Raw genomic sequence first — 24,326 nt, forward strand, 5'->3', positions numbered from 1 at the left:
TCCACCTTCGCCGCGAGCTATTAAAAAAAAAAAAAGAAAGAAAGAAAGAAAAAAAACCCACGAGTCTAAAAGGGAACTCCAGCTTAGTTCGGGCGTTCTTTCCTAAACTCTGCACCCTCGCTTCCTGCCGGGGAGGGGCGGCCAGGCTTCGCTGGCGCCTGAGCATCGAGAACTGCGGCCAGAGCAGCTTCCTGCAGTCTCTGCGACCATAGAGCGCGGGCCCAGGGCGCCGCCGGCGGGTGGGGGACGTTTCCAGGACGGAAGTGGACGAGAGTGGCGAAGGGAGGGCGAGGCCGGAGCCCCAAAGCGACCGGGAGAACGAACGGGTAGCGGGCCCAGGGCGGGGCGCAGAGCCGGGCAGCGCAGGTAGGCCGGACGGGCTGGGCCGAGCTTCTAGGTGGGACTCTGGGATCAGGCCGGCCGGGGAAGCGGCGGGCGGGGCCCCCAATCCTCCTGCATATCCTGTGTCCGGTTGTGGAGGTCAGGGTCCAGTACGTTTTGGTTTGGGTTTGGAAGTTAGCTAGCTAGCGGTGTTGCGAGAGGCAGGCCCCTTTCGCGGGAGTAGACAGTTCTGTCTCGGCTAGGTTTTGGGACGGGTAGAAGTGGAGTGGCAAGGAGGCACTGGGCGGGGATGGGCTTTGGTGTTAGCCGATAGTGAGTATGTGGTTAGGAAAACTTTGAGTGAGTTTGGGTTAGGTGCGGTCGGGTTTAGGAAGCAAGGATCCCTTTAGAAGTTAAGAAGCTGGACTACATTTTAAACATTTGCTGCACGAGTCAGGTCTCTTTCGTGTATGTGACATTTAAACTGAGGTCATTATTTTCTGGAATGACCAGCATAAGTCAGTGTACAGGATCGGGTTAAGGATCAACAACAGGAATTGGCTTAGAAGTCCGTTTTAGGTATTAAAGGCCATTGTCATGGTCAGTATTAAGAATAAACAGTAAAAAAGTGCATTTAGAACCAAGTTACAAATGAGCTTCAGGACTGGGGGGGGGGGGGTGCGTATTTAGGGTTAAAGTTGCGGGATTTGGGCCTAAAAATAAAAGCCAGATTAGTATGGGTGTCTGCTAGGAAGGGATGAATGTCAAAGTATAGGGAATTAGGAAACAAATTAAAGGCAGGATTAATGTTGGGAATTGGTGACAGCAATAAGGGTTGAGGCTGCAGCTACGGCTGAGCAGGTAAAATGTAAGAAGTCGGCAGCAAGTAGCTGCCTTTGCTTTGTAGTGAGTTCTCTTATTCCTGTGCAATCACAGAGGCCTCTTTTGCCCGAAGAGGTGACAGAGCCCTGGACCTCAGCTAGAACTGCCAGCATCTGGGACTCCACTTTCTCTATTCTACTGCCTAAACTTACCAAGACTTCCCGAGGCCACCATCACTGGCTGACAGGGATTTCTGGACTATGTTGTTTACTGGGTGGGAGGTGGGAAATGGAAAGAGACCCAGGTGTCAGACAGGGTCATGAGTGAGGGAGTGGGGATAGGGAAGAGGAGGCCTGTGACTGAGGGGAAGCTGACCAAGGAAACGCTGTCAACTGAATGATGACAGTTTGACTCTAGAGCCTCCCTCATTCTCCACACACTGCCTTCTCTCCATCTCTTTGCCCTCCCTGGTCCCACATTGCACACCTTTATACTTCCTTATAGATACTTTTGTGGTCTTTAGCTCTTCCCCTGCCGTCCGTCTGAACCATTTCCCAGCCTCTTTCCCGGACTCTTTGTCCACACATCCTCCTTTAGGTCGTGTTGCTCAAACCTGAGCTTTCCTATCATCGGAAAGCACTTTCTCATGTTTGGATACCACCTGGTCAGCTCCTGAATACCCTCCTCCCCGCTCTTCCTATGTGTACCCCCTGGTTTCCGAGCCTCCTTCAACTTCTAGGCCCAGTTGTGGATCCCCTTCCCCCACTCCCCATCAGAAAAGAGGAAATGATACCCAAAGAGGAAACTTGGTCTTACTGATCCCACGCCCAGCCAGGCCTGACCACACCCCCAGTGGCACTCCCAGCTTGACCCTGCTACTGACCATAACACTGTCTCCTCCCCAGCCTGTTTCAGCCTCTGGCCGCTCCCTTGCTGCCTGTCCTCCCAACCCAGCATTGCTTAGATGCTGTCAGTGTTCTCTTCTCACCCCATTAGCCTAATTTAGCCGCTTACCACATCTCTAGCTCTGTGAAGCTCCTGATCTAGCCTCCGGCCTCACTCTGTCATGCCCAGTTTAGTCAGCATCCATGGACTCATGCTTCTTCCTCCCCACCTGGCTCAGTTGCTCATCATGTGTCTGTACCCCACCATCACCCTCCTGGCCTTTCATTCTATACCCTGTCATCCCTAGTCACAGCCTGAAATTGTCAGTATCCCCACCTCTGTGCCCCTGCTTGCAAATACTTCATGTAACATCCCCTTCCCCCACAGCTTCTTTCCCACATCCTAACTTAGTCCCATCCCCTTCCCTGGTTTGTTAAACTGAAGCTGTCTAGTCAATAAATGAGTACTGGTCATAGGAAGCTGACTTTGGCCTCAGCTTTCTGGGATTTGACAGAAGAGGCTTGTATGTCAGTTCTACTTTTCTTCTGAATGGCAACTTCCTCTCCATACAACTTTAACTCTGGCCTTATTACCTCTTGTACTAATACATTCTCCTCCTAACTGGGCCCCAAAGTTGCCCTAAAACCCAGTTCTGGGGATGCCCCTGTTTAAAGCTTCCTTGGCCTCCTGTTCCCCTCCAGTCAGTCAGGTTCCTCTACTCCTCTCTCTGCTGTCACCTTACCTTCCCATCTTAACCCTGACTTCCCCACCGCTGCTCCCTTGCAGGTGCCCTGTGCTTCAACCAGCTTGCCTACTCACTTTCCTGGGTGTTCCTCCACGGGTTCCTGCCTCTCCACCTTTGCTAATGCTATTCTCTGTGCCTGGGACGATACCTTTGACTCATCTTCGACTGACCTAATGGAGAGAGCTTGGGCTTTGGAGGCAGAGAAACCTGGGTTCGGATTTTGGCTTCACAACTTATTATTTGGACAAGTACTTTGGAAAAGTATTTAACATTCTGGAGCCTCGGTTTCCTAATCTGTAAAAATGGAGATAATGACACCTACCTTGCAGGGTTGTTGTAAGGATTAACTGAAATTATATATGTATATAATACAATTAACGTATAGTCAATAAATGACACATCGCTGTTACTTCTTATTATCTTTATGTTTTTAAAATTCTAACTTCAAATGGTAGCTTTCATGGGTCCTTCGTTCCCCCTTCCCTAACCTACAGGGATCCCTTTTCTGAGTGTACATGTTTTGCTCCGTTCACAGCCTGCCTCTGTTGTAACTCTGTGTTTAGCTTTCCACCCACCTGGAAGGCTGACAGCCTACAGATAGCAAAGTCTAGTCTTACTCATTGTGCTTTCTGCCTACTGAAAGTTTGGCTTAGGGCCTTCCCACCTGGGCCACACAGAATGTATGGAGGGAAAAGGTGTGCATAATGGAAGGAGAGATGCTGGGAGCCAGCAGTGAAGCTGGTGCACTTAGGGGAAGCTGTGTGTACATGTGCTACGTACAAAAGATAGATCTTTGTAGTGGCTGTGAAACCCAGACAAGATCCATATAGAGACAGCACAGACAGTTTTGTGGGAAAGAGTCCTGAGTATGAGCTAAGGGGCCTTGGTGAAGAATGAGAGAATACATGTATGGCTATGAAGACAGACCCTGTGTTGGAGGAAGTCAGATCCAGCCCTTCAGCTGCCGAGTCCAGCCCGAAATGAGCCTCTAGCAGCCTGAGGCCGGATGTGTCAGTCTCACCCACAAACCCCTCCCCCTCCCAGCGGTTGAGGACTCAGAGGCCAAATTTGGTAACAGACTGAGTGTTATTCCCCCAACCCGCTTACATTCTGAATCTGTCTTCAGCTTTCTCTCTCCCTTTGTCCCTGTAACTCCCTATCTCTCTGTAGTTCATCCCTTCAGGTATCTGCACTGATGATACTCTCCATGTACCCCAACATTCCTGAGCCCTAGTATACTTGCATTCCATTCCTTGCTGGGATTTGACCTCCTGTCCTCCTCCACCACCACCCCCAATTGCCCAATGCCTCTGGAATGCATCTCAGGAATGTATTGAGGGAGGAGGAGCTCTCTGGGAAGGGGACATGGAGGGGGTGTTGTTGCTCTTCATAAAACATGATCCAGACAGGGAGCAGGTAGCTTCTACTCATAGTCCCAAGGTTCTTACTCTTTGCCACTGCCAGTCCCGACTCAATGTCCATTTCTTTGACTTCCTTCACTCTCAATTAATTGAATAGATAGCTACTCAGCCTGGAGGAGGACAGGCATGACTCAACTCTCTTATCGGGATCTTACCAGAGGAAGAAGTGGGTATCCATATGTCCGGAGGAAATGGGGGCGGAGGGGCGCACATGCAGTTTCAGCTTAGGCTGTAGTCCTTCAGTCCTGTTCTGGTTCCGTGGATCTGTGCTTCTCTGACCAGCCCTCACTCCACAGCCAGGTCTGTCCCACTGCTGAAAAGGTTCCCTAGGAGTAAGGAGTGGGCAGAGAGCTGGGACTGGGGACGCTGGGAGGTCCTCTCATTTGGGGTAAAGATGGAGAGCAAGCTATGCTTTTCTTTGTAATCCTGAACTGTGTATATGGCAGAAAGTTTCTCCTAGTCATTGATCCTGGTATTTCCGACATCTGGGTCTGGTTTCTATCAAGGCTTTCCCATTCCATCTTTTCCAGTCTCTTTTTTCCTCTGCCCCTTCCTAATTTACCTGGTTCTCACATGCCTTCTGTATTGTGATACAGAAACAGGATACTGCCTGTTTCCTAGTCTTTCCACTAGTCCTGCTTACCCCCTTGGACTAGCCGTTTGTCAGATAGGGAGTGGGGAGGCTGCATCCCTCTCTTTAGTTAAGAGGCACCTAGTCCCATACCACACTGGATCACATCATCAGCTGCTGGGCAGACCTGTCTTCTTGGGCCTGTATACCACCGGCTGCTCATGGTGGCTAAAAGGTAGAGGAAAAGGGGCTGGGCTTTGCAAATGCTGAGCTGCTCTGAAAGCATCATCTGGTGCCTAGTTAAGGTGGGGGGCAGTCTGGGGAGGACATGATGAAGAAGAATACAAGAAACTGCAGTAAGGCTTGAGCCTCAGTGTCTGGGCTGTTTGTCTTTCTCGCCTTGAAACTTTCTCCTCTTCAAGTAGCTAGGCCATTTCTGAGGTCTCTGGATAGAGACTCATAATTCTGCTGTGACTGCACTGCTCACTGAGAGGCCCCACATATACCATTCCGGTTGTAAGAAAGCAGGGACAAAAGTAGGTCTCCCTGACATGCTAGCCACAGGCAGTTTGCAGGATTCAGGAGCCCCTGGGATGCCGCATTTTGCTAAGAAGAAGGCAAAAGCTCTAAGAGGGAAGGGCACATGATGAGTCAGGGCAGTACTCTGAAATCCCAGAACAGAATGGGAGACAAAGAAAAGGAAAAAACTGACCCCGGAAAAGAAAAAAGAAAAAAAAAAAACCTAAGGCAGAGGCGGGGTTGGGAAAGAGGTGAGCAGAAACAAGAGGCCCAAGGCACTTGGAAGCAGAGAGGCACAAATTCCAGTGGTGCAGGCAGGACAGTGTCCTCAGGTGACACTGCATTTCAAGCCTGCTATTGTACTATAGAGACCAGCTTCTTTCTGTTATGTCTTAAATTGTCTAGACTGATCCGTTTGATGTAAGTAATCTTTCACCTTTTGAAATTATTAAATAAGACAAAACAGCTTACTATTACTTTCTGTCATGGTGATTTCCTTAAAAACCCTCTCTCTGGGACGCCGAGGCACTTCAGTGAGGATGCATTATAATACTCTGATGCTACTGGCCAGGTGTCGCCAGGCCGAAGAGCAAAAGCTGCCACCATGGTTGCGCTTTCGCTGAAGATAAGCATTGGGAATGTGGTGAAGACGATGCAGTTTGAGCCATCTACCATGGTGTATGACGCCTGCCGCATGATTCGTGAGCGGATCCCAGAGGCCCTGGCCGGCCCTCGTGAGTCTGACTGGTGGTGGTGGGGGCAGGAACCCTCCATCCCTCCTTTTCTTGGTCTTGAGCGGTGTCCCATTGTGTTCTAAGTCCCTCACCTCTGTGCTCGCAGTTCTCCTTTCCTCTTGAAGTCCAGGGTCATGGGAGAAAATTATATGCAAAGCCAGCAGCATAGCTGTTTGGCCACAGCAGGTTTTATATGTCTAAGATGATCTACCGTCTCTTTTAGCCAGCGACTTTGGGCTGTTTCTGTCAGATGATGACCCCAAAAAAGGTATCTGGCTAGAGGCTGGGAAAGCTCTGGACTACTACATGCTCCGAAATGGGGTGAGTAACTCCATCATTGGCCACCTGTGTGCTCTACGTGCTGTCTCACTTGTTTCCAGCACCCATGTTGCTGTCTGCCCGTCCTTTCTCTTCCTTCCTCATACTAGTTCCTTTCCCATACCAGGCCAGCACAGCCCTGGACGCCTGTGTGGCTTTCTGTCTGACACAGGCAATCAAAATGGCCTCCTCCTGGATGAGTCGCTATAGTCTTCCGTTTACTTCCCTTTCCCTTGGCTGTGTAAAGGGAACTAGTTTAAATAGGCCCGACCACCTCTCCTGCCCCAACAGGACACCATGGAGTACAGAAAAAAACAGAGACCCCTGAAGATCCGGATGTTAGATGGAACTGTGAAGACTATCATGGTGGATGACTCCAAGACTGTCACAGACATGCTCATGACTATCTGTGCCCGAATTGGTAAGGGGTCTTGGTAGGGCAAAGGCCTGGGCCAGGAGTTTCCAACTCTGTCAAAAGACTTGTGGTCAGGGAGTTAGCAAACCGTCCCTTTTCCCTAGGTATCACCAACCATGATGAGTACTCACTGGTTCGAGAGCTGATGGAAGAAAAGAAGGATGAGGGGACAGGGACCCTAAGAAAAGACAAGACCCTGTTGCGAGATGAGAAGAAGATGGAGAAACTGAAGCAGAAGTTGCACACAGACGATGAGTGTAAGCAGTAGCTGCATCCTGGGAAATGTAGGGGAGAGGAAGGGCAGCCATTTATTTTGTATTTACCCTGAATCATGGGACTTACACTTCCATGAAGAAAGGCAGGCACTTAAGAAGTAGAAAACCCAGACACTAGGCAGCAAGGGGCCATGTGGGTTTGGTGCAAAGGGTCCTATGCTCTGTGTTCCAGTGAACTGGCTAGACCACGGGCGGACACTGAGGGAGCAGGGAGTGGAAGAGCATGAGACGTTGCTGCTGCGGAGAAAGTTCTTCTACTCAGACCAGAATGTGGATTCCCGTGACCCTGTACAGCTAAACCTTCTCTATGTGCAGGTATGGAGAAGAGTTGGCTGGGGTGAGGTGGGGCAGGCCATAGTTAACAAGGATATCCCTGCACCTATACACTGTTCCCTTCTGTGTTCTCCAGGCAAGAGATGACATCCTGAATGGCTCACACCCTGTCTCCTTTGACAAGGCCTGTGAATTTGCAGGCTTCCAATGCCAGATCCAGTTTGGACCTCACAATGAACAGAAGCACAAGGCTGGCTTCCTTGAGTAAGTGACCCACGTCCCATATCCTGTTATGGCTTGGGACCCCCTTACCACAGTGACCCAATGGACCTGTCTGCACCCCAAGCCTTCTTCCCTTATTTCCTCTTGCAAGGTTTGAGGGTTGACACCCACGGGTCATCATCCTTTCAGCCACCATCGTCCTTTGTCTCCTCACTGGCCCTGTCAGAGTGGGAGTGTTCAGTGTCTCTGCCCTTTCCCCTGTAACTTGTTTTTTTTGTTTTAGATTCTCTGAGGAATTTGCTCTATTAGCCAAAGTAAAATAGGACATTTTCCTTGTGGGGTACATTAGATTTAAAGTGTCCCCAAATCTCATTCACGGGTATTTCTCAGGATCCGAAGACTTTAATAAGACTTCCGTAGTTCTCTAAGTGCATGGTCATCCTTGTAGGGAGCCTCCTCTCTGCTTGGCTCCCTCTCTTTTCTCAGAAAAACTAAGCCTCCAATTTAAGTGTCCTCAGTCCCTTCCCACAGAAGGCACAGGTCACTCAGGAGCTCATGTTGAGTTCCCACTCTTCAGAAGCCAGTGCAGTTTCTTCAGTCTTTCTCAGAGATGATTCTGTCCTAGACATTTCCTCAAACCTCTAGGCCCACAGTTCATGGCCCACATGCCCCTGATGCTATCCACTCCATGCTGACCCTCCCTTTTCTGGTGTAGCCTGAAGGACTTCCTGCCCAAGGAGTATGTGAAGCAGAAGGGAGAGCGTAAGATCTTTCAGGTGAATGGGGAGGGAAAGTGTCTGGGATGCCTGGGAGCTTGGCTGCTTGATTCTCCTGGCTAAGTGGACCCTACCTCCTCCACCTCTGCTCACCTCGCTCCTACCCTCCAAGCTGTTCTCCTACCTGTCTTATGCAAAGAAAGCAGATGGGGATTTTAGTCTCAGCCCATCAGCAGTTTTGCTGTGGAATTTCCACTTTGGGTTTTGCTTTTTATTTGAGACTGGATCTTTACTTTGAGGCCCAGGCTGGTCTCCAGTGCACAGCAATCCTCTTACTTCAGCCTCCTGAGAATCAGGATTGTGGATATGAGTTACCATGCTTGGCTCAACCTGGTATTTTCCTTGCCTTTACTCTGTGGAAGCCAGATAGGAGCATCACTGAGCTATTATACCTGAAATCACTGTGAAGTGTAATCTTTGTCCACATGTAAAGTGTTATCCCCTCTGAATACTCAGCCCAAAAGTCCTTCTCCTTTGAACTCTGATGGTCCTGGACCCTCCTACTTCTTAGCTCTCTAGTCCCATCTGCAGAACGTCTGCAAGTTGCTTAACCGCCTTTCTTACATTGTTGCTTCTGCTCCTTAGCCAGCCCACATTGCATCTCCTCATCTCGTGCCTTCCTGAACCCTTTTGTGTGCTCATAATACAGCTAACCTCCTAGTGTGACTCCTTCATTGCAGTACTGTCCACACGGCTAACTTTCCCCGTTTCCTACTTGAAGGCACACAAAAATTGTGGGCAGATGAGCGAAATTGAGGCCAAGGTACGCTATGTGAAGCTGGCCCGCTCCCTCAAGACGTATGGAGTCTCCTTCTTCCTAGTCAAGGTGAGTCCTGACCCTTCTTACGGCCTTCCTTAGTCTAATTCCTGCCCTTTCCTGTCTCCCTGAACTCCTTGGCTTGGCCTCAGTCTTTCCCACCATGGCTTCCTTTGACCGTGTACATCTGTCTGTTGTCAGTCCTCCACTGCCATCGCTCCCTCCTTTCCCCAGCTTATGCCTTTCTCTGCGCAGTAGAGCTTTGTCCTGTAAGCACAGTAGTTTAGCCCTCCTGGCCACCTCAGCATCCCCTTGTGGTCCAGAGCTGATCTGAACGTTTCCCTTACATTTGACCTTTAACCTATAACACCAATTCCAACCTCCATCTCACAGGAAAAAATGAAGGGGAAGAATAAACTAGTGCCCAGGCTGTTGGGCATCACTAAGGAATGTGTGATGCGTGTGGATGAGAAGACCAAGGAAGTGATTCAGGAATGGAGCCTTACCAACATCAAACGCTGGGCTGCCTCTCCCAAGAGCTTCACTCTGGTGGGTGCTGGGATTCCAATGGGAAAGGGCTTTGGGGTTGTTCAAGAAGAGCAAGTACAAAGGTCTTTCCCCCCTTCTTTAGGGTAGGGTGCATTGACTATGACTCCAGAACAAAGACTTAGCTATTGTAGAAAGAGGAAGTTAGAGGAGATGGAACAGCTCTCACAGAATGAATGGAGTGGAAGTGGCTGGGTGACTGGTACACTCTTTAAGTTGAGCAGAGCTTGGAGAGTTACCCTTCTGTTGCTGTGATAAAACAGTGTGACCAAGACAGCTTACAGATGAAGGGTTTATGACCGCAGTGGGATGAGAGCCCATCAGTGTGGGAGGTGGGGCAGCAGGCAGGCATGGAGGCAGGAACAGCTGAGGCCTCCCATTTTAAACTGCAAGTAGGAAGCAGAGAGCAAACTGGGCATGCAAACTGGGAAGTCTTGAGTTCACAAAACCTGCCCCCCATGGCATACTTTCTCCAGCAAGGACATACCTTCTAAGCATCTTCAAACAAATGTTTAAATGTTCAAGTGTTCAAATGCCTGAGACTGTGGGGTAGGGGTGGGGATGGGGAGGCATCTCATTCAAACTACCACAGGGGGTTCCTCAGCAATAAAGCACTTCCCTAGACTAGAATGTGTAAAGATGGGAATTCAGTCCCTAGTACTACAAACAATAAGTAAAAGTATTTAAAAAAAAAAAAAAAAGGAAAGAAAAGAAAAGCAAGTTGGACATAGTCGTGTGTACAATCCCAGCACTTAGCATTCTTTTTTTTTTTTTTTTTTTGGTTTTTCAAGACAAGGTTTCTCTTGTGTAGCCCTGGCTGTCCTGGAACTCACTCTGTAGACCAGGCTGGCCTCGAACTCAGAAATCCACCTGCCTCTGCCTCCCAAGTGCTGGGATTAAAGGCGTGCACCACCACCGCCCGGCAGCACTTAGCATTCTGAGACAAAGGGGTTTTCTGTGCATTTGAGACTAGGCTGGACCAAATAGTGAGGATCAGACCATCCAGGGCTATTTAGTATCAGAAAGAGGCTAATAAAGGAACTAGACAGAACATAGCTGTAACCAGCGAGCTGGGGTTCCATGAATTGTAAGGAGAAGCTGATAGACAAGTCTCCCTTCTTTCAGCACTGGCTATTTATGGTTGTTCTTTCCCTCTGGTTTTATAGTTCTGAGGTTATGAATTGAAAAATGATATCAACTTGATAGAGTGCCAGATAATGAAAATAGAAATGAGAGATGCTGTTTTCCCACTTTGGATCTTTTTGCCAACCTTTAAGGATGGTCATTTAATAAATACGCTGATATCTTCCCAATTGTATCCTCTGGGGAGGAGGCAAGAGTCTAAATGACATGTATATAAAACTAGCAGAAAGGCCACTACGCAAGCGAAATATCCCCTCTAAAGAGGGAGATAAATAAACCAATGGTTGGGCTGGAGAGATGGCTCACTGGTTAAGAGCACTGACTGCTCTTCTAGAGGTTCTGAGTTCAATTCCCAACAGCCACATGGTGGCTCACAACCATCTGTAATGGGATCTGATGCCCTCTTCTGGTGTGTCTGAAGGCAGAGAGAGTGTACTCATATACATAAAATAAAATAAATAAATACATCTAAAAAGAGAGACCTATGGTTGAAGGACAGTGGGCTGGTTTCCTAGTGGACTGGTGGCATGGACGTTGCTTACATCAAGTGGACTTCGTGCCTTTCCTCTTCCCCATTTCCACACTGGGTGGATACTTGTCTCCTGCTCAGTCTTCAACCTGTCACTCTAGGACTTTGGAGATTACCAGGATGGCTACTACTCAGTACAGACAACTGAGGGCGAGCAGATCGCACAGCTCATTGCCGGCTACATCGATATCATCCTTAAGAAGGTGAGTGCTTCCACCCAGCCTGAGCCCACGGCCCTCTGCTCCCTAAGCCGGTCCTCGAAAAACAGGACCCGAGTTCTAGAAAATGGCTGACTGCCTCTTACTTAATGGCTTCAACTCTTCTTCCTTTTTTTTTTTACAGAAGAAAAGCAAGGACCATTTTGGGCTGGAGGGAGACGAAGAGTCTACTATGTTGGAGGACTCAGTGTCTCCCAAAAAGTAGGAAGGGAGTTGGGCTGATCCTGTTTGTTGATTAGGGAAAGGCTTGACTGTACGGAATCACTGGGTGTTGGACAGCTTAGATCAGTTTGAGCACCTTCGGGTGCTTTCAGGTCAGAACAGGGGTTGGGTCCCTTGGAACCGGAGTTCCCTGTGCCATGGAACCGTGGTTGGAAGCTGTCTGATGGGAGTTCTGGGAACTAAACCCTGGTCCTTGCGAGAGCAGCAAGTGCTGTTAACTGCTGAGCCGTGCCTCCAGCACTTGGTTCTCTCACTAGGCTCAGGCTATAACAAGAATTTTGTAACCTCTAGATCAATAGTTTCCAACCTATATCACACATCATATAACTTATAAAGTACATTTCAATTTATAACAGTAGCAATATTACAGTTAGGAACTAGCAATGAAATCATTTTATGGTTGGGCATTGGCATTATGGTTGGGGATATGGTTTTGGTAAGGTAACCACAACATGAGGTATTAAAGGGTCACAGGATTAGGAAGGTTGAGAACCACTGCCCTGGATCCTAGGACTGCAGAGGCATTGTAATTGTTTGTCATGTCTCCAGGTCGACAGTCCTTCAGCAGCAGTATAACCGAGTGGGGAAAGTAGAGCACGGCTCTGTGGCTCTCCCAGCCATCATGCGCTCTGGAGCCTCTGGTCCTGAGAATTTCCAAGTGGGGAGCATGCCACCTGCCCAGCAACAGATTACCAGTGGCCAGATGCACCGAGGACACATGCCACCTTTGGTAAGAATGCTCTCACCTCTGCCATGGCACACAGATCCCTGTCCTAAGTGTCACGAGTAAGCAGTCTTTTATACTCCCCTCCCCAGCCTCTTACTTCATCTTTGCTTCTTCTAAATGTTCCGTTCTCATCTCTGTTACTCTCCCTGTGTTTTAGACTTCAGCCCAGCAGGCACTCACTGGAACCATTAACTCCAGCATGCAGGCTGTGCAGGCTGCCCAGGCTACTCTTGATGACTTTGATACTCTACCCCCTCTTGGCCAGGATGCTGTGAGTATGGGGTAGAGAAGAAGCCAAATGGTTTCAAGCTGGGACTCTAAGGAATAGAGAGGGTAACTGAACCAGAGCAAACTCTAAGGTTTTGCCTTTGCCTCTCAGGCTTCCAAAGCTTGGCGTAAGAACAAGATGGACGAATCAAAGCATGAGATCCACTCCCAGGTAGATGCCATCACAGCTGGCACTGCCTCCGTGGTAAACCTGACAGCAGGTAGGCTGGATACCAACCTGTGTATGTGTGAAGGGAGGGAGAGCAAGCGTGCATGGCTAGTGTGTGATGTGCTCTGTGTGTGACTGTCTTTACTCGCTGTGGCAGGTTGTGGGTGTGTCTGTCTCTAACTGCAATGGTGCTTCCTCCCTGCTCTAGCTCAGCATCTTCCTCTGCTTTCTGTCTTTAGGAGATCCTGCAGAGACAGACTATACCGCAGTGGGCTGTGCGGTCACCACCATCTCTTCCAACCTGACGGAGATGTCCCGTGGGGTGAAGCTGTTGGCTGCCCTGCTGGAGGATGAAGGGGGCAATGGCCGGCCCCTTCTGCAAGCAGCAAAGGGCCTTGCAGGGGCAGTGTCAGAACTGCTCCGCAGTGCTCAGCCCGCCAGTGCTGAGGTCAGAGGCCACAGGGCTGTGGTGAGGGTGGACACAGGGTTCCACCCCAAGAAGGAAGTGTGACACAGGAGCTAGTGAGACCTGTGGGCACATGGCCAGCGTCAAGCAGCTTCTGACAGGTGTCCACTCTCCACAGCCCCGTCAGAACCTGCTGCAGGCAGCTGGGAACGTGGGCCAGGCCAGTGGGGAGCTGTTGCAGCAAATCGGGGAGAGTGACACTGACCCCCACTTCCAGGTTGGTGATAAACCCAGCTCCCAGAGCCCCCACTCCTAGGAGGTGATCTCTGATCCAAAGTCTAGACCTCAGTCCCCCTTTCTGTCAATTGACCCATCCAAACCAGCCCTGTCATGTTTCCAGATCCGATACTGAAAACTCCTAGTCCCATGGGGTGAGAATTCGTAACTCGTGAATACAAATATAATCTCCTGGTTCAATCTGGCACTTACTGATGATGTTCTTAGCCCTGACTCCCTGTCCATAGTCATGACCCAGCTTTACGCTATCTCAAGACACCCCCTGCCACACTGAGGGTGATGTTCCTCTAGCTGCCCCTTCCCTTCCCCCACCCTAGGCAAGTTGCCTCAGCTGACTTTTCACCCTGGATTTCCCATACAGATGTGTGTACCCAGTGGGGCTGGGGCTCCATCTTCCCCCGATTCCCCTACGGTAACGGTCTCTGGCCTGGGCCTTCCCAGCTTGGTCCTCTCTGAGCCGCATACACTCGCTTCTCCTTCTCTTTCTCAGCCTCCTAGGGGAACAGACATGATGGGAGATGGGGGGCGGTGTCTAGACTTGACAGGGTTGAAGAAAAGAGATCAGATAAGATAGGGTAGGACAGGGTCTTCCTCCAGAAACTGCAGATGACTCCTTGCACACTGAGACTGAGCAGCACGGAGACATGAAGCACCCATCCCACTGTACTACCTCCTCCTCCCTCCCCATCACTGTTCGAGTGTATCCGCCTCATGCATCTCTCCCTTGGGTATAGATTCTATTTCTGTTGGTGAGGGTTTGTTCTTGGTGAATGTCTCTCCTTCTGGGTGCTCAAGGTAGTGGGGCTTGGGATAGGTTCTAAATGCTTGTGCACATACTGTCCTCTGATTGGAGTCAACGGGAATAATGAAGCAGCTTAAGCCTGTGAGAAGTGTCCATGGATTCTAAGCTCCATCTCAGATCTTACTGGCTGCTTTCTTCCTCAGGATGTTCTAATGCAGCTAGCAAAAGCAGTGGCAAGTGCTGCGGCTGCCCTGGTCCTCAAGGCCAAGAGTGTAGCTCAGCGCACAGAGGATGCAGGGCTTCAGACCCAAGTCATCGCTGCAGCTACACAGTGTGCCCTGTCCACTTCCCAACTGGTGGCCTGTACCAAGGTGAGCCCAGATTCACTGTATCCTGTGCCTCTGAATAATATTACCAACATACACACACAAACCTCTCATTTTATCTCTGACTCTTGAGGCCTCGTCACCCATCCCAGTGACTTTCCCCATAGGTCGTAGCACCTACAATCAGCTCACCTGTCTGCCAAGAACAGCTGGTAGAGGCCGGACGACTGGTGGCCAAAGCTGTGGAGGGCTGTGTGTCTGCCTCCCAAGCAGCTACAGAAGATGGACAGCTGTTGCGAGGAGTAGGAGCAGCAGCCACGGCTGTCACCCAGGCCCTCAATGAACTGCTGCAGCATGTAAAGGCCCATGCCTCGGGGGCCGGGCCTGCTGGCCGGTACGACCAAGCCACTGATACCATCCTCACTGTCACTGAAAATATCTTCAGCTCCATGGGCGATGCTGGTAAGAGCACTCGCCTTCAGGGAGACAAAAGCCCCAGGTTGGGTACCCTAAGCCTGTTGGATATTTACCTTACAGACCCGGCCACCCAGCCTCTGAGGATCAGCATAGTGGCCTTTCTAGCTGTGTAACTCATTGTTCAGTGTAAAGCCTCCACTTCCCCACTGGTAAAGCAGAAGTATAAGCCTTGTTCTGTTTTCCTTGGAGCATTTAAAAAAGATAGCAAGTTATGCACAGTAGGAGGTGCCATGTTGCATGGTTAAGAGCTAGCTAGGCTTGAAAACAAGGAAGAAGAGGGGGTAAAGTAGCCTTCTCCATTTCAACTTCTTACCCCAAATCATTCAAAGAAGACTGCCTCATCCTCTCAAGACATGTACTAGAAGTCCTAGCTGGAAACTGCCCTTCCTCTCAAGAGAACTCACCAGGAAACCTGTCCTCCGAGATCTTAACCCAGAAACCTGGACCTCAGAGGACTTTGCCAGACCCTTCTCTGTCGCTGAAATCCCAGACTACATTGTTTGCCCCTCTCATCCTCCTCCCTATCCTCTTTCAGTGTCTTTGGCTTTCTTATGTGAGGCTCTCCTGTGTTGTAGGGGAGATGGTGCGACAGGCCCGCATCCTGGCCCAAGCCACGTCAGACTTGGTCAATGCTATTAAGGCCGATGCTGAGGGGGAGAGTGATCTGGAAAACTCTAGAAAGCTCCTGAGTGCTGCCAAGATCCTTGCTGATGCCACTGCCAAGATGGTGGAGGCGGCCAAGGTACAAAGTAGTTTTCTGTACATACCCTAAACTAGACTCTGAGGGGAAGTAGCAAGGTCCAGTTGGGATCTTGTCTGATGGGATGACCCCAGGAAAGGAGAACGTAGAGGAGAATAAATAGGGAAACTGCCAGGAAGGTCCTGGCTCCCATTCTGCAAGTGGGCCACAAGCCAGGCGTATAGCTATGACCCACCGTGGCCTCTGACCATAAGGGTCCACATTCTTCTTTCATCTTGAAGGTCTGCTGTTCCCACTTTCTTTGTGTTGCTACCACATATGCTTGGTATCAGTTCTTGGTCCCCTGTGAAGGCAAATAGTCTTTTGGTCCAGGGGGTCTCCACTAGCCATACAGAATAAGACCACATTAGATGTTGACACACAAGATATCAAGACCATCAGAAGGGCTTGCCAAAGGTCCCCTGGACTTTGCAACTGCTGTAAATTCCTAAGATCCCTTCTCCAGAGAAAGTCTCCCCTTCCCAGGCCATCCTGTTCACACTAAGTTAGTGTAGAATTCTAGAGGACAGTGTAGAATTCTAGTGTAGAATCTAGAGATTCTGTAGGACAGCATAGTTCCACTGAAAGATTCACATCCTAGCGGAAATTAAATACCCTGGGATCCCCAACAACTTATCCGTTCTGAAACAGTTGTAGCTCTCAGCAGGTAAAGCCTCAGTGAAGATAATTTGAAATTAGGTCAGGAAAACAGCTGAGCTTTAAACTGGATTTAGAGGAGTTAGAAGAGTGTATTTTGAATTCAAAGTGTTGATGGATAATGACTGTGTCTCCTCTCAGGGAGCAGCCGCTCACCCTGACAGTGAGGAGCAGCAGCAGCGACTCCGTGAAGCAGCTGAGGGACTTCGCATGGCCACCAATGCAGCTGCACAGAATGCCATCAAGAAGAAGTTGGTGCAGCGCCTGGAGGTAAGGCTGGTGATGGGGGCAGGGGCCAGGGAGGATAAATGCATGGGTAGAGTGGAAGGGGTGCCAGGGATGGATGGGTCAAGCCAGTGTCTCCTTAGGGTATAGTGAGGACCAGGTAATGCCTGGCCTTCTGATTACTCTGTCTTCCCAGCATGCAGCCAAACAAGCTGCAGCCTCTGCTACACAGACCATTGCTGCAGCCCAACATGCAGCCTCTGCCCCCAAGGCCTCTGCGGGCCCCCAGCCCCTACTGGTGCAGAGCTGTAAGGTAAGTCTCCAAGAGGCATGCGGGAGTGGGGAGGAGGGAGAAGAGGGGCTCCAGAACATGACTCATGACATTTCAACCTTCAGGCTGTGGCAGAGCAGATTCCATTGCTGGTGCAGGGTGTCCGAGGAAGCCAAGCTCAACCTGACAGCCCAAGTGCTCAGCTCGCTCTCATTGCTGCCAGCCAGAGCTTCCTGCAGGCAAGACATTCCACTTCTAAGACCAGACCCTCCCATGTCTCCATGACTTTACATTTCCCACAATCTGAATTTATCTGCTATTAGCCAAGACCAAACCTGAGTGCTTACTGACCAGTGTCTGTTCAAAGCCTAGAGGGAGGGCGATGTACCTCATTTGCATATGTCTTCTCCAACAGCCAGGTGGGAAGATGGTGGCAGCAGCAAAAGCCTCAGTGCCAACAATTCAGGACCAGGCTTCAGCGATGCAGCTGAGTCAGTGTGCAAAGAACCTAGGCACTGCCCTGGCAGAGCTCCGCACTGCCGCTCAGAAGGTACGGCAGCCACTTCTAGCTGTGGAACATGAGGTGCTGACGTAGATGCCTGGGATGGAGAGAAGTACAGAGTGCTGCTAAGAGGGATGACTGTGGCCCAAGGCCCAGGAGTACAGCCATAACCTCTGCTGCTCACCGTCACAGGCTCAGGAGGCATGTGGACCTTTGGAGATGGATTCTGCACTGAGTGTCGTACAGAATCTAGAGAAAGACCTGCAGGAAATAAAAGCAGCCGCTCGAGATGGCAAGCTTAAACCCTTACCTGGGGAAACAGTGAGTAGTCTTAATAATGTGCCCTTGTTCAGACCTGAAAGTCTTCTCAGCTATGCTTTAGAACCTTCTCAGATGCCCCCTTGCTTCCTCCTTCTCTTCCTCCACCTGAGCCTTCATCCCCCTTACCTGCAGATGGAGAAGTGTACCCAAGATCTTGGCAATAGCACTAAAGCAGTGAGCTCTGCCATCGCCAAACTGCTGGGGGAGATTGCCCAGGGCAATGAGAACTATGCAGGTGTGTATGCAGGCACAGGGCTAGAAATGGGACGCGTGATACAGAGGTGGAGGCGGGGGCGTTTGTGGGGAAAGAGGCTGATAGAGCAAACCCCTGTTCTCTGTGTCCCCAGGTATCGCAGCTCGGGATGTAGCAGGTGGACTAAGGTCACTTGCCCAGGCTGCACGGGGTGTAGCTGCGTTGACATCAGATCCTGCAGTGCAGGCCATTGTACTTGACACAGCCAGTGACGTTCTGGACAAGGCTAGCAGCCTCATTGAGGAGGCAAAAAAAGCATCTGGCCATCCAGGGGACCCAGAGAGCCAGCAAAGGCTTGCTCAGGTCAGGTGTTGGGAAGGGGCTCCTACGCACCCCTTGCTTAGGTCCCTTTACAAGACCTACCCTAACAGGGCACATGCTCTTCTTCCCCTGTGTCCTCAGGCTGGCTCAGAAAAAGTGTCTGCTAGACTAAGGCACAAGCCTCGCTGAGCAGCGGGTTTGGGGTGTTTGAAATTGGTCATTACTGTTAGTGCCAGGACAGCTGGTCATCTCCTGTGTCCCAGTGTAAAGGGGGCTCTCCCAGATTATTCCCTCTTTAGCAACCCTGTTTCTTTCCCACTTCAGGTAGCTAAAGCAGTGACCCAGGCCCTGAACCGCTGTGTCAGCTGCCTGCCTGGCCAAAGAGATGTGGATAATGCCCTAAGAGCAGTTGGAGATGCCAGCAAGCGACTCCTAAGTGACTCGGTAGGAGGACTGGGCATGGCTAGCGGTGGACTTTGTGTCTCTGCGCTCATCCTTTGATCCTGCTGTCCCAGATCTGTACCTTCTCACTATCCCAGGCTTTGCACCACTCCCTGGCCTTCCCTTTCTAAGCTCTGTTCCCGTCATCCCCACTCACCTTTGTGACTTTCCTTCGGACCCTGCAGCTCCCTCCAAGCACTGGGACATTTCAGGAAGCACAGAGCCGGTTGAATGAAGCTGCTGCAGGATTAAATCAGGCAGCCACAGAACTGGTGCAAGCCTCCCGAGGAACCCCTCAGGACCTGGCTCGGGCCTCGGGTCGGTTTGGACAGGACTTCAGCACCTTCCTAGAAGCTGGTGTGGAGATGGCTGGACAGGCCCCGGTACGAAGGGCCAAAGGGTCTAGTGAGAGCAAAGTAGGGCATTCAGAATCTGGGTCTGCTCCTGGTTCCTTCATCTCTAGTCTAATAGAACTTGAATATTTGGGAAAGGAAATCCTTTAAGAGACAGATACAGCAGAATAATGTATGCCTTCCCTGCAGAGCCAGGAGGACCGAGCCCAGGTGGTATCCAACTTGAAGGGCATATCCATGTCTTCAAGCAAACTTCTTCTGGCTGCTAAGGCCTTGTCCACAGACCCTGCTGCTCCCAACCTCAAGAGTCAGCTGGCTGCAGCTGCCCGGTAAGCTGGACCCGGAAAGCCCAGCTCTGGGGACCTGTGAGAAGGCCAAAGAGGAAAGAAACATTTCATGAGATACCCCAGGCTTAGCAGTAGTAAAACAAAAGGAAAATATATACAATCCCATGCACATGGGACTCAGAAAAAGATGACCTGCTCACTCAGTTCCACGCTCCTCTCCCAATCAGGGCAGTGACAGACAGCATCAACCAGCTCATCACCATGTGCACCCAGCAAGCACCTGGCCAGAAGGAGTGTGACAATGCGCTTCGGCAACTAGAGGTGAGCCTTTAGCATGGGAGCTGGGACTGGGAAAGCTGGGGCTGATGGGGCTGAGGGGAGTCACATTTCATGTCACTCTCCCCACACAGACAGTCCGAGAACTCCTAGAGAATCCAGTCCAGCCCATCAACGACATGTCCTACTTTGGTTGCTTGGACAGTGTCATGGAGAACTCAAAGGTTAGTGGGACAAGGAACTCCAGAGAGGCGGGGACAGGAAAGGTGGTTTAACACTGGTACATTGGTGCTCAATGGACATGATCAGAACCTGATACCCACTCTTCCTTAGGTCCTAGGTGAGGCCATGACTGGCATCTCCCAAAATGCCAAGAATGGAAATCTGCCGGAGTTTGGAGACGCCATTGCCACAGCCTCCAAGGCTCTCTGTGGCTTCACTGAGGCAGCCGCACAGGTGATTTCCTAAGGTGGACCGGAGAGCAGCTCTTGCTTTCCATGCATGCCCTTTCTCCTTTTCAAGGCTATAAATCAGTAAGCTAGTGTGAGATTTGGGTCTCCCTCCTATGGGGGATGGCCATCAGAAGCTGTTGAACACCAACAGTCCAGGTGGCGGTGACTTTGACCAGCTGTGAGGCTTTTATTAGCGCTGCTAAGGACTGAAGTAGAGCCTCGGCTGAGCCCTGCCCCCACCCAGTTACAGGGGAGGGAGTGTCAGGGATAGGGTTACCTTTAACCCAAGCCCCTGCAGAAGCAGGTAGATCTCTGAGTTTGAGGTCAGCCTGGTCTATAGAATGAGTCAGCCAGGACCACACAGAGAAACTTTGTCTCCAAAACAAACAACAACAACAAAACAACAACAACAAAACAACAACAAAAACTGTCCTGAGGATTTCTTTGTAGCTATTTTTTCTTTTATTTTCCTCACCCTATTCCTCTTGTCATGCTTTCCCGGTACCCTACTCTGAGTGGCTTGACCTTTGTGTCGAGTGTGTGTGTGTGTGTGTGTGTGTGTGTGTGTGTGTGTGTGTGTTTTGCCAGCATGCCCATGCCCTGTGCCTTCAGAGATGAAAAGATGGTGTCAGATTTTCTAAAATAAGTTAGTTTTGAGTCACCAGGTGGGTGCTGGGAATTGAACCAGGTCTTTTACAGGAACAAGTGCTCTTAACCACCGACCTGTCTCTCCAGCCCCAGGCTTGTCTTTTAAAAATCTGCCTTTTTATTTTTTCCTTCTCTTATTTTTTGAGAAACATACAGAAGAGAAAGCAAAGCTATCTTATATTAATTGAAATTGAATTAAATATTATGATGTCTTCCCATTATAAAAATGGAAAACTTTGTATTCATCTATTGCCAAAGCTTGGTTGTGCTTTTGGTGCTACCTTAACAGCCTTATACTTATAAGTTGTCTTTTACCCTTTTTTCCTTTTTTAGCAGGATAGTCCTTGGCTAGCCTCAGACTCACTACATAGACTAGGCTATCCTCATGCACCTGCTCCCGCCTCTATGTACACACATGCCTTCCAAATACTTCTGCTGCCGCTTAACAGCGCATGGCACTTGTAGTTTTCATTCTGTGATCCACAAACACACACTTCTAAACTGAAGTGAAGCTCACTAACAATCTTGTTGGTTTTTTTTTTTTTTTTTGGTTTTTCGAGACAGGGTTTCTCTGTGTAGCCCTGGCTATCCTGGATCTCACTCTGTAGACCAGGCTGGCCTCGAACTCAGAAATCCGCCTGCCTCTGCCTCCCAAGTGCTGGGATTAAAGGCGTGTGCCACCACCGCCCGGCTGGTTTTTTTTTTTTGAGGGGGGGTTGTTTGTTTGTTTATTTTTGAGATGGTAACTTACTATGTCCTCCAGGCAAACTCACCATCACCCTTGTCTCCCAGGTATTGGAATTATAGGCAAGAACTGCCATACCCAACCTTTTTAATCTTCTGAAATATTTGGGTCAGTTTACCAAAATGAAAGTTTGTTTTAAGCAGGTTAACTGTGGTTTCTTATTACTGCTTCTCTCCGCATAGAACTGAGAAAGATAAGTTCTGTTCTCTACCCCGCCTTCCTGCTACCACTGTTTATTCCTCCTTAGGCAGCATATCTGGTTGGGGTCTCTGACCCCAATAGCCAAGCTGGACAGCAAGGACTGGTGGAACCCACGCAGTTTGCCCGTGCAAACCAGGCAATTCAGATGGCTTGTCAGAGTCTGGGGGAGCCTGGCTGTACCCAGGCCCAGGTAATACAAGAGAACAGGTACCATGGGCAAGGGAAGAAAGGATAGGCAGACTGCAAGGGAAAAGAGGGAGGAGAAGGCAGGGACGAGTCCCCCACCTTCCACAAGTGCTTCTCGATACGTCTCCTTCTTCCATGTAGCATTGAGGGCACATCCTCTCTAGAGATACCTGAGCCCGTTCTCATACTTACTCCATTTTGATTTTTCAGCATTAAGGTATCTGTTGTCTGTTTCTCCCACCTCCACGTTTAGTTCATCTTTGAGCATCTTTTTCTCCAAACCTCCACTTCCTTTCCTATATAGACTTCCGAAGGTACCATCCTTCGTCCTCCACCTCTGAAATGGCTCCCTTAGGTCTGCATTCTTCCTTCCGGCTCTTGTCACAGCGTTTCCATCTCTGTCTCCTCAGGTGTTATCCGCAGCCACTATTGTGGCCAAGCACACATCTGCACTGTGTAACAGCTGTCGCCTGGCTTCTGCTCGGACAGCCAATCCTACTGCCAAGCGCCAGTTTGTACAGTCAGCCAAGGAGGTGGCCAACAGTACAGCCAATCTTGTCAAGACCATCAAGGTTCCCTGACCCATGCCGCCACCTCTGCCTGAGTCTCCTACTTACTTTCTGGGGTCTTTTGCTAGATTCTCCTATCCTTGCCTATCCTGACTCTTCCAATCCTCTGAGCCCTTGAGGGTAGCCTGGGTTTCACTTGTGTGCCTGCTTACCAAGTCCTAAGGCTCCCTGTTCCCTTCCAGGCACTAGATGGGGCCTTCACAGAGGAGAACCGTGCCCAGTGCCGAGCAGCCACCGCCCCTCTGCTGGAAGCCGTGGATAACCTGAGTGCCTTTGCATCCAACCCTGAGTTCTCTAGCATCCCAGCCCAGATCAGCCCTGAGGTGAGTCGTTGGGACAGAGAAACCCATGAGCCACTTGACCTTTGTGAGCATAAGTCATGAGACTCACCTCCGTCCCTCCTCTCTCCTCAGGGCCGAGCCGCCATGGAGCCCATTGTAATCTCTGCAAAGACAATGTTAGAGAGTGCTGGTGGGCTCATCCAGACAGCTCGGGCATTAGCAGTCAATCCCCGGGATCCCCCACGTTGGTCAGTGCTAGCTGGCCACTCTCGGACTGTCTCAGATTCCATCAAGAAGCTTATTACAAGCATGAGGTACTTACTGAGGGTTAGGAAGCATGTGTGGCTAAGGACAAACAGTGTGGCAGATGACTGAGTTGGAATGAGATGCCACACTGTCGGAGGACATTTATTCCAGATTTGGGGGAGGGTAGAATAAGTAACAGCCTTTAAAGAGATGGTGTTTATGTGGAACATGTGATGTATCTGCAGAGACAAAGCCCCAGGGCAGTTGGAGTGTGAGACAGCCATTGCAGCTCTGAACAGCTGCTTGCGGGACCTCGACCAGGCTTCTCTTGCTGCTGTCAGCCAACAGCTTGCTCCCCGTGAAGGAATCTCTCAAGAGGTGGGGAGAAATGTATTCAGTAGTGGAGATTTCAGGCTCAGGGAAGCCTGGGGCCAGGGTGTAACTCAGTTGTAGTGTATGAAGCACACACAAAGCCCCAGGTTCCATCCCCATACCCAAACAGTTGGAAGGAAGAATGGGATCCTGTGCCCCAGAGGGCCCTGTTACAGTTACACCCAGAGCTGATGTCCGCTTTCTCCCCAGGCTTTGCACACCCAGATGCTCACTGCAGTACAGGAAATTTCCCATCTCATTGAGCCACTGGCCAGTGCTGCTCGGGCTGAAGCCTCCCAGCTGGGACACAAGGTATGTAAGGAGTCATGTGAGGACTCTGAGGAGGTAGGTTACAAGTACCTGACACTAAACCCAATTTCTTGTGTCAGGTGTCCCAAATGGCCCAGTACTTTGAGCCACTCACCCTGGCTGCAGTGGGTGCTGCGTCTAAGACCCTGAGCCACCCACAGCAGATGGCACTTCTGGACCAGACTAAAACATTGGCAGAGTCTGCCTTGCAGTTACTGTACACTGCCAAGGAGGCTGGTGGTAACCCCAAGGTAGGAAAGGGGCTGGAGGGCGGGGAGTGGGGGGAGGGCTAGGTGGGAGAGGGAGGGAGAGTAATTGTTAGCATAATCCAGAAAAGCAGGAGCTACAGGCTTTCTTTCCTCATGTCCCCATAGCAAGCAGCACACACCCAGGAAGCCCTGGAGGAAGCTGTGCAGATGATGACAGAGGCTGTAGAAGACCTGACGACAACCCTCAACGAAGCAGCTAGTGCTGCAGGGGTCGTTGGTGGCATGGTGGACTCGATCACCCAGGCCATCAACCAGGTTAGTCTTGAGTACCTGTGGACACAGAGGCTGCCCAGAGGGACTCTGGGCACAGAAGCAGTGACCCTGACAGTCTTCCTCTGC

At 50.3% G+C, this 24,326-nt stretch overlaps 1 protein-coding gene across 4 annotated transcripts in view; it reads left to right on the plus strand.

Annotated features, from left to right (window-relative positions):
• Positions 1-9: 9 nt before the first annotated feature.
• Tln1 (talin 1) overlaps positions 10-24,326 on the plus strand; it is a 30,696-nt gene continuing 6,379 nt past the window's right edge. Inside the window, exons 1-42 of one of the 4 annotated variants that reach the window (XM_076935099.1) lie at positions 10-366; positions 5,810-6,018; positions 6,242-6,339; positions 6,628-6,757; positions 6,856-7,008; positions 7,199-7,341; positions 7,436-7,563; positions 8,237-8,297; positions 9,019-9,123; positions 9,448-9,603; positions 11,374-11,475; positions 11,615-11,691; positions 12,262-12,442; positions 12,597-12,710; positions 12,819-12,927; positions 13,115-13,323; positions 13,460-13,558; positions 13,940-13,990; positions 14,524-14,691; positions 14,814-15,108; positions 15,699-15,865; positions 16,661-16,789; positions 16,941-17,057; positions 17,141-17,254; positions 17,431-17,565; positions 17,710-17,838; positions 17,971-18,073; positions 18,186-18,394; positions 18,677-18,796; positions 18,979-19,176; positions 19,336-19,475; positions 19,661-19,754; positions 19,844-19,933; positions 20,043-20,165; positions 21,802-21,945; positions 22,352-22,513; positions 22,693-22,833; positions 22,924-23,105; positions 23,283-23,415; positions 23,620-23,721; positions 23,799-23,969; positions 24,093-24,242. In XM_076935099.1, the coding sequence (XP_076791214.1) occupies positions 5,889-6,018; positions 6,242-6,339; positions 6,628-6,757; positions 6,856-7,008; positions 7,199-7,341; positions 7,436-7,563; positions 8,237-8,297; positions 9,019-9,123; positions 9,448-9,603; positions 11,374-11,475; positions 11,615-11,691; positions 12,262-12,442; positions 12,597-12,710; positions 12,819-12,927; positions 13,115-13,323; positions 13,460-13,558; positions 13,940-13,990; positions 14,524-14,691; positions 14,814-15,108; positions 15,699-15,865; positions 16,661-16,789; positions 16,941-17,057; positions 17,141-17,254; positions 17,431-17,565; positions 17,710-17,838; positions 17,971-18,073; positions 18,186-18,394; positions 18,677-18,796; positions 18,979-19,176; positions 19,336-19,475; positions 19,661-19,754; positions 19,844-19,933; positions 20,043-20,165; positions 21,802-21,945; positions 22,352-22,513; positions 22,693-22,833; positions 22,924-23,105; positions 23,283-23,415; positions 23,620-23,721; positions 23,799-23,969; positions 24,093-24,242 (5,562 nt within the window). In that variant the 5' untranslated portion in view covers positions 10-366; positions 5,810-5,888. Of the gene's footprint in view, positions 367-4,471; positions 4,495-5,809; positions 6,019-6,241; positions 6,340-6,627; positions 6,758-6,855; positions 7,009-7,198; positions 7,342-7,435; positions 7,564-8,236; positions 8,298-9,018; positions 9,124-9,447; positions 9,604-11,373; positions 11,476-11,614; positions 11,692-12,261; positions 12,443-12,596; positions 12,711-12,818; positions 12,928-13,114; positions 13,324-13,459; positions 13,559-13,939; positions 13,991-14,523; positions 14,692-14,813; positions 15,109-15,698; positions 15,866-16,660; positions 16,790-16,940; positions 17,058-17,140; positions 17,255-17,430; positions 17,566-17,709; positions 17,839-17,970; positions 18,074-18,185; positions 18,395-18,676; positions 18,797-18,978; positions 19,177-19,335; positions 19,476-19,660; positions 19,755-19,843; positions 19,934-20,042; positions 20,166-21,801; positions 21,946-22,351; positions 22,514-22,692; positions 22,834-22,923; positions 23,106-23,282; positions 23,416-23,619; positions 23,722-23,798; positions 23,970-24,092; positions 24,243-24,326 lie in introns of those variants that run through there. The other 3 variants (XM_076935097.1, XM_076935098.1, XM_034503061.3) reach the window with 3 other exon arrangements.

The sequence above is a fragment of the Arvicanthis niloticus genome, chromosome 5, assembly GCF_011762505.2.
Source record: "Arvicanthis niloticus isolate mArvNil1 chromosome 5, mArvNil1.pat.X, whole genome shotgun sequence".
Classification (NCBI taxonomy): Eukaryota; Metazoa; Chordata; class Mammalia; order Rodentia; family Muridae; genus Arvicanthis; species Arvicanthis niloticus.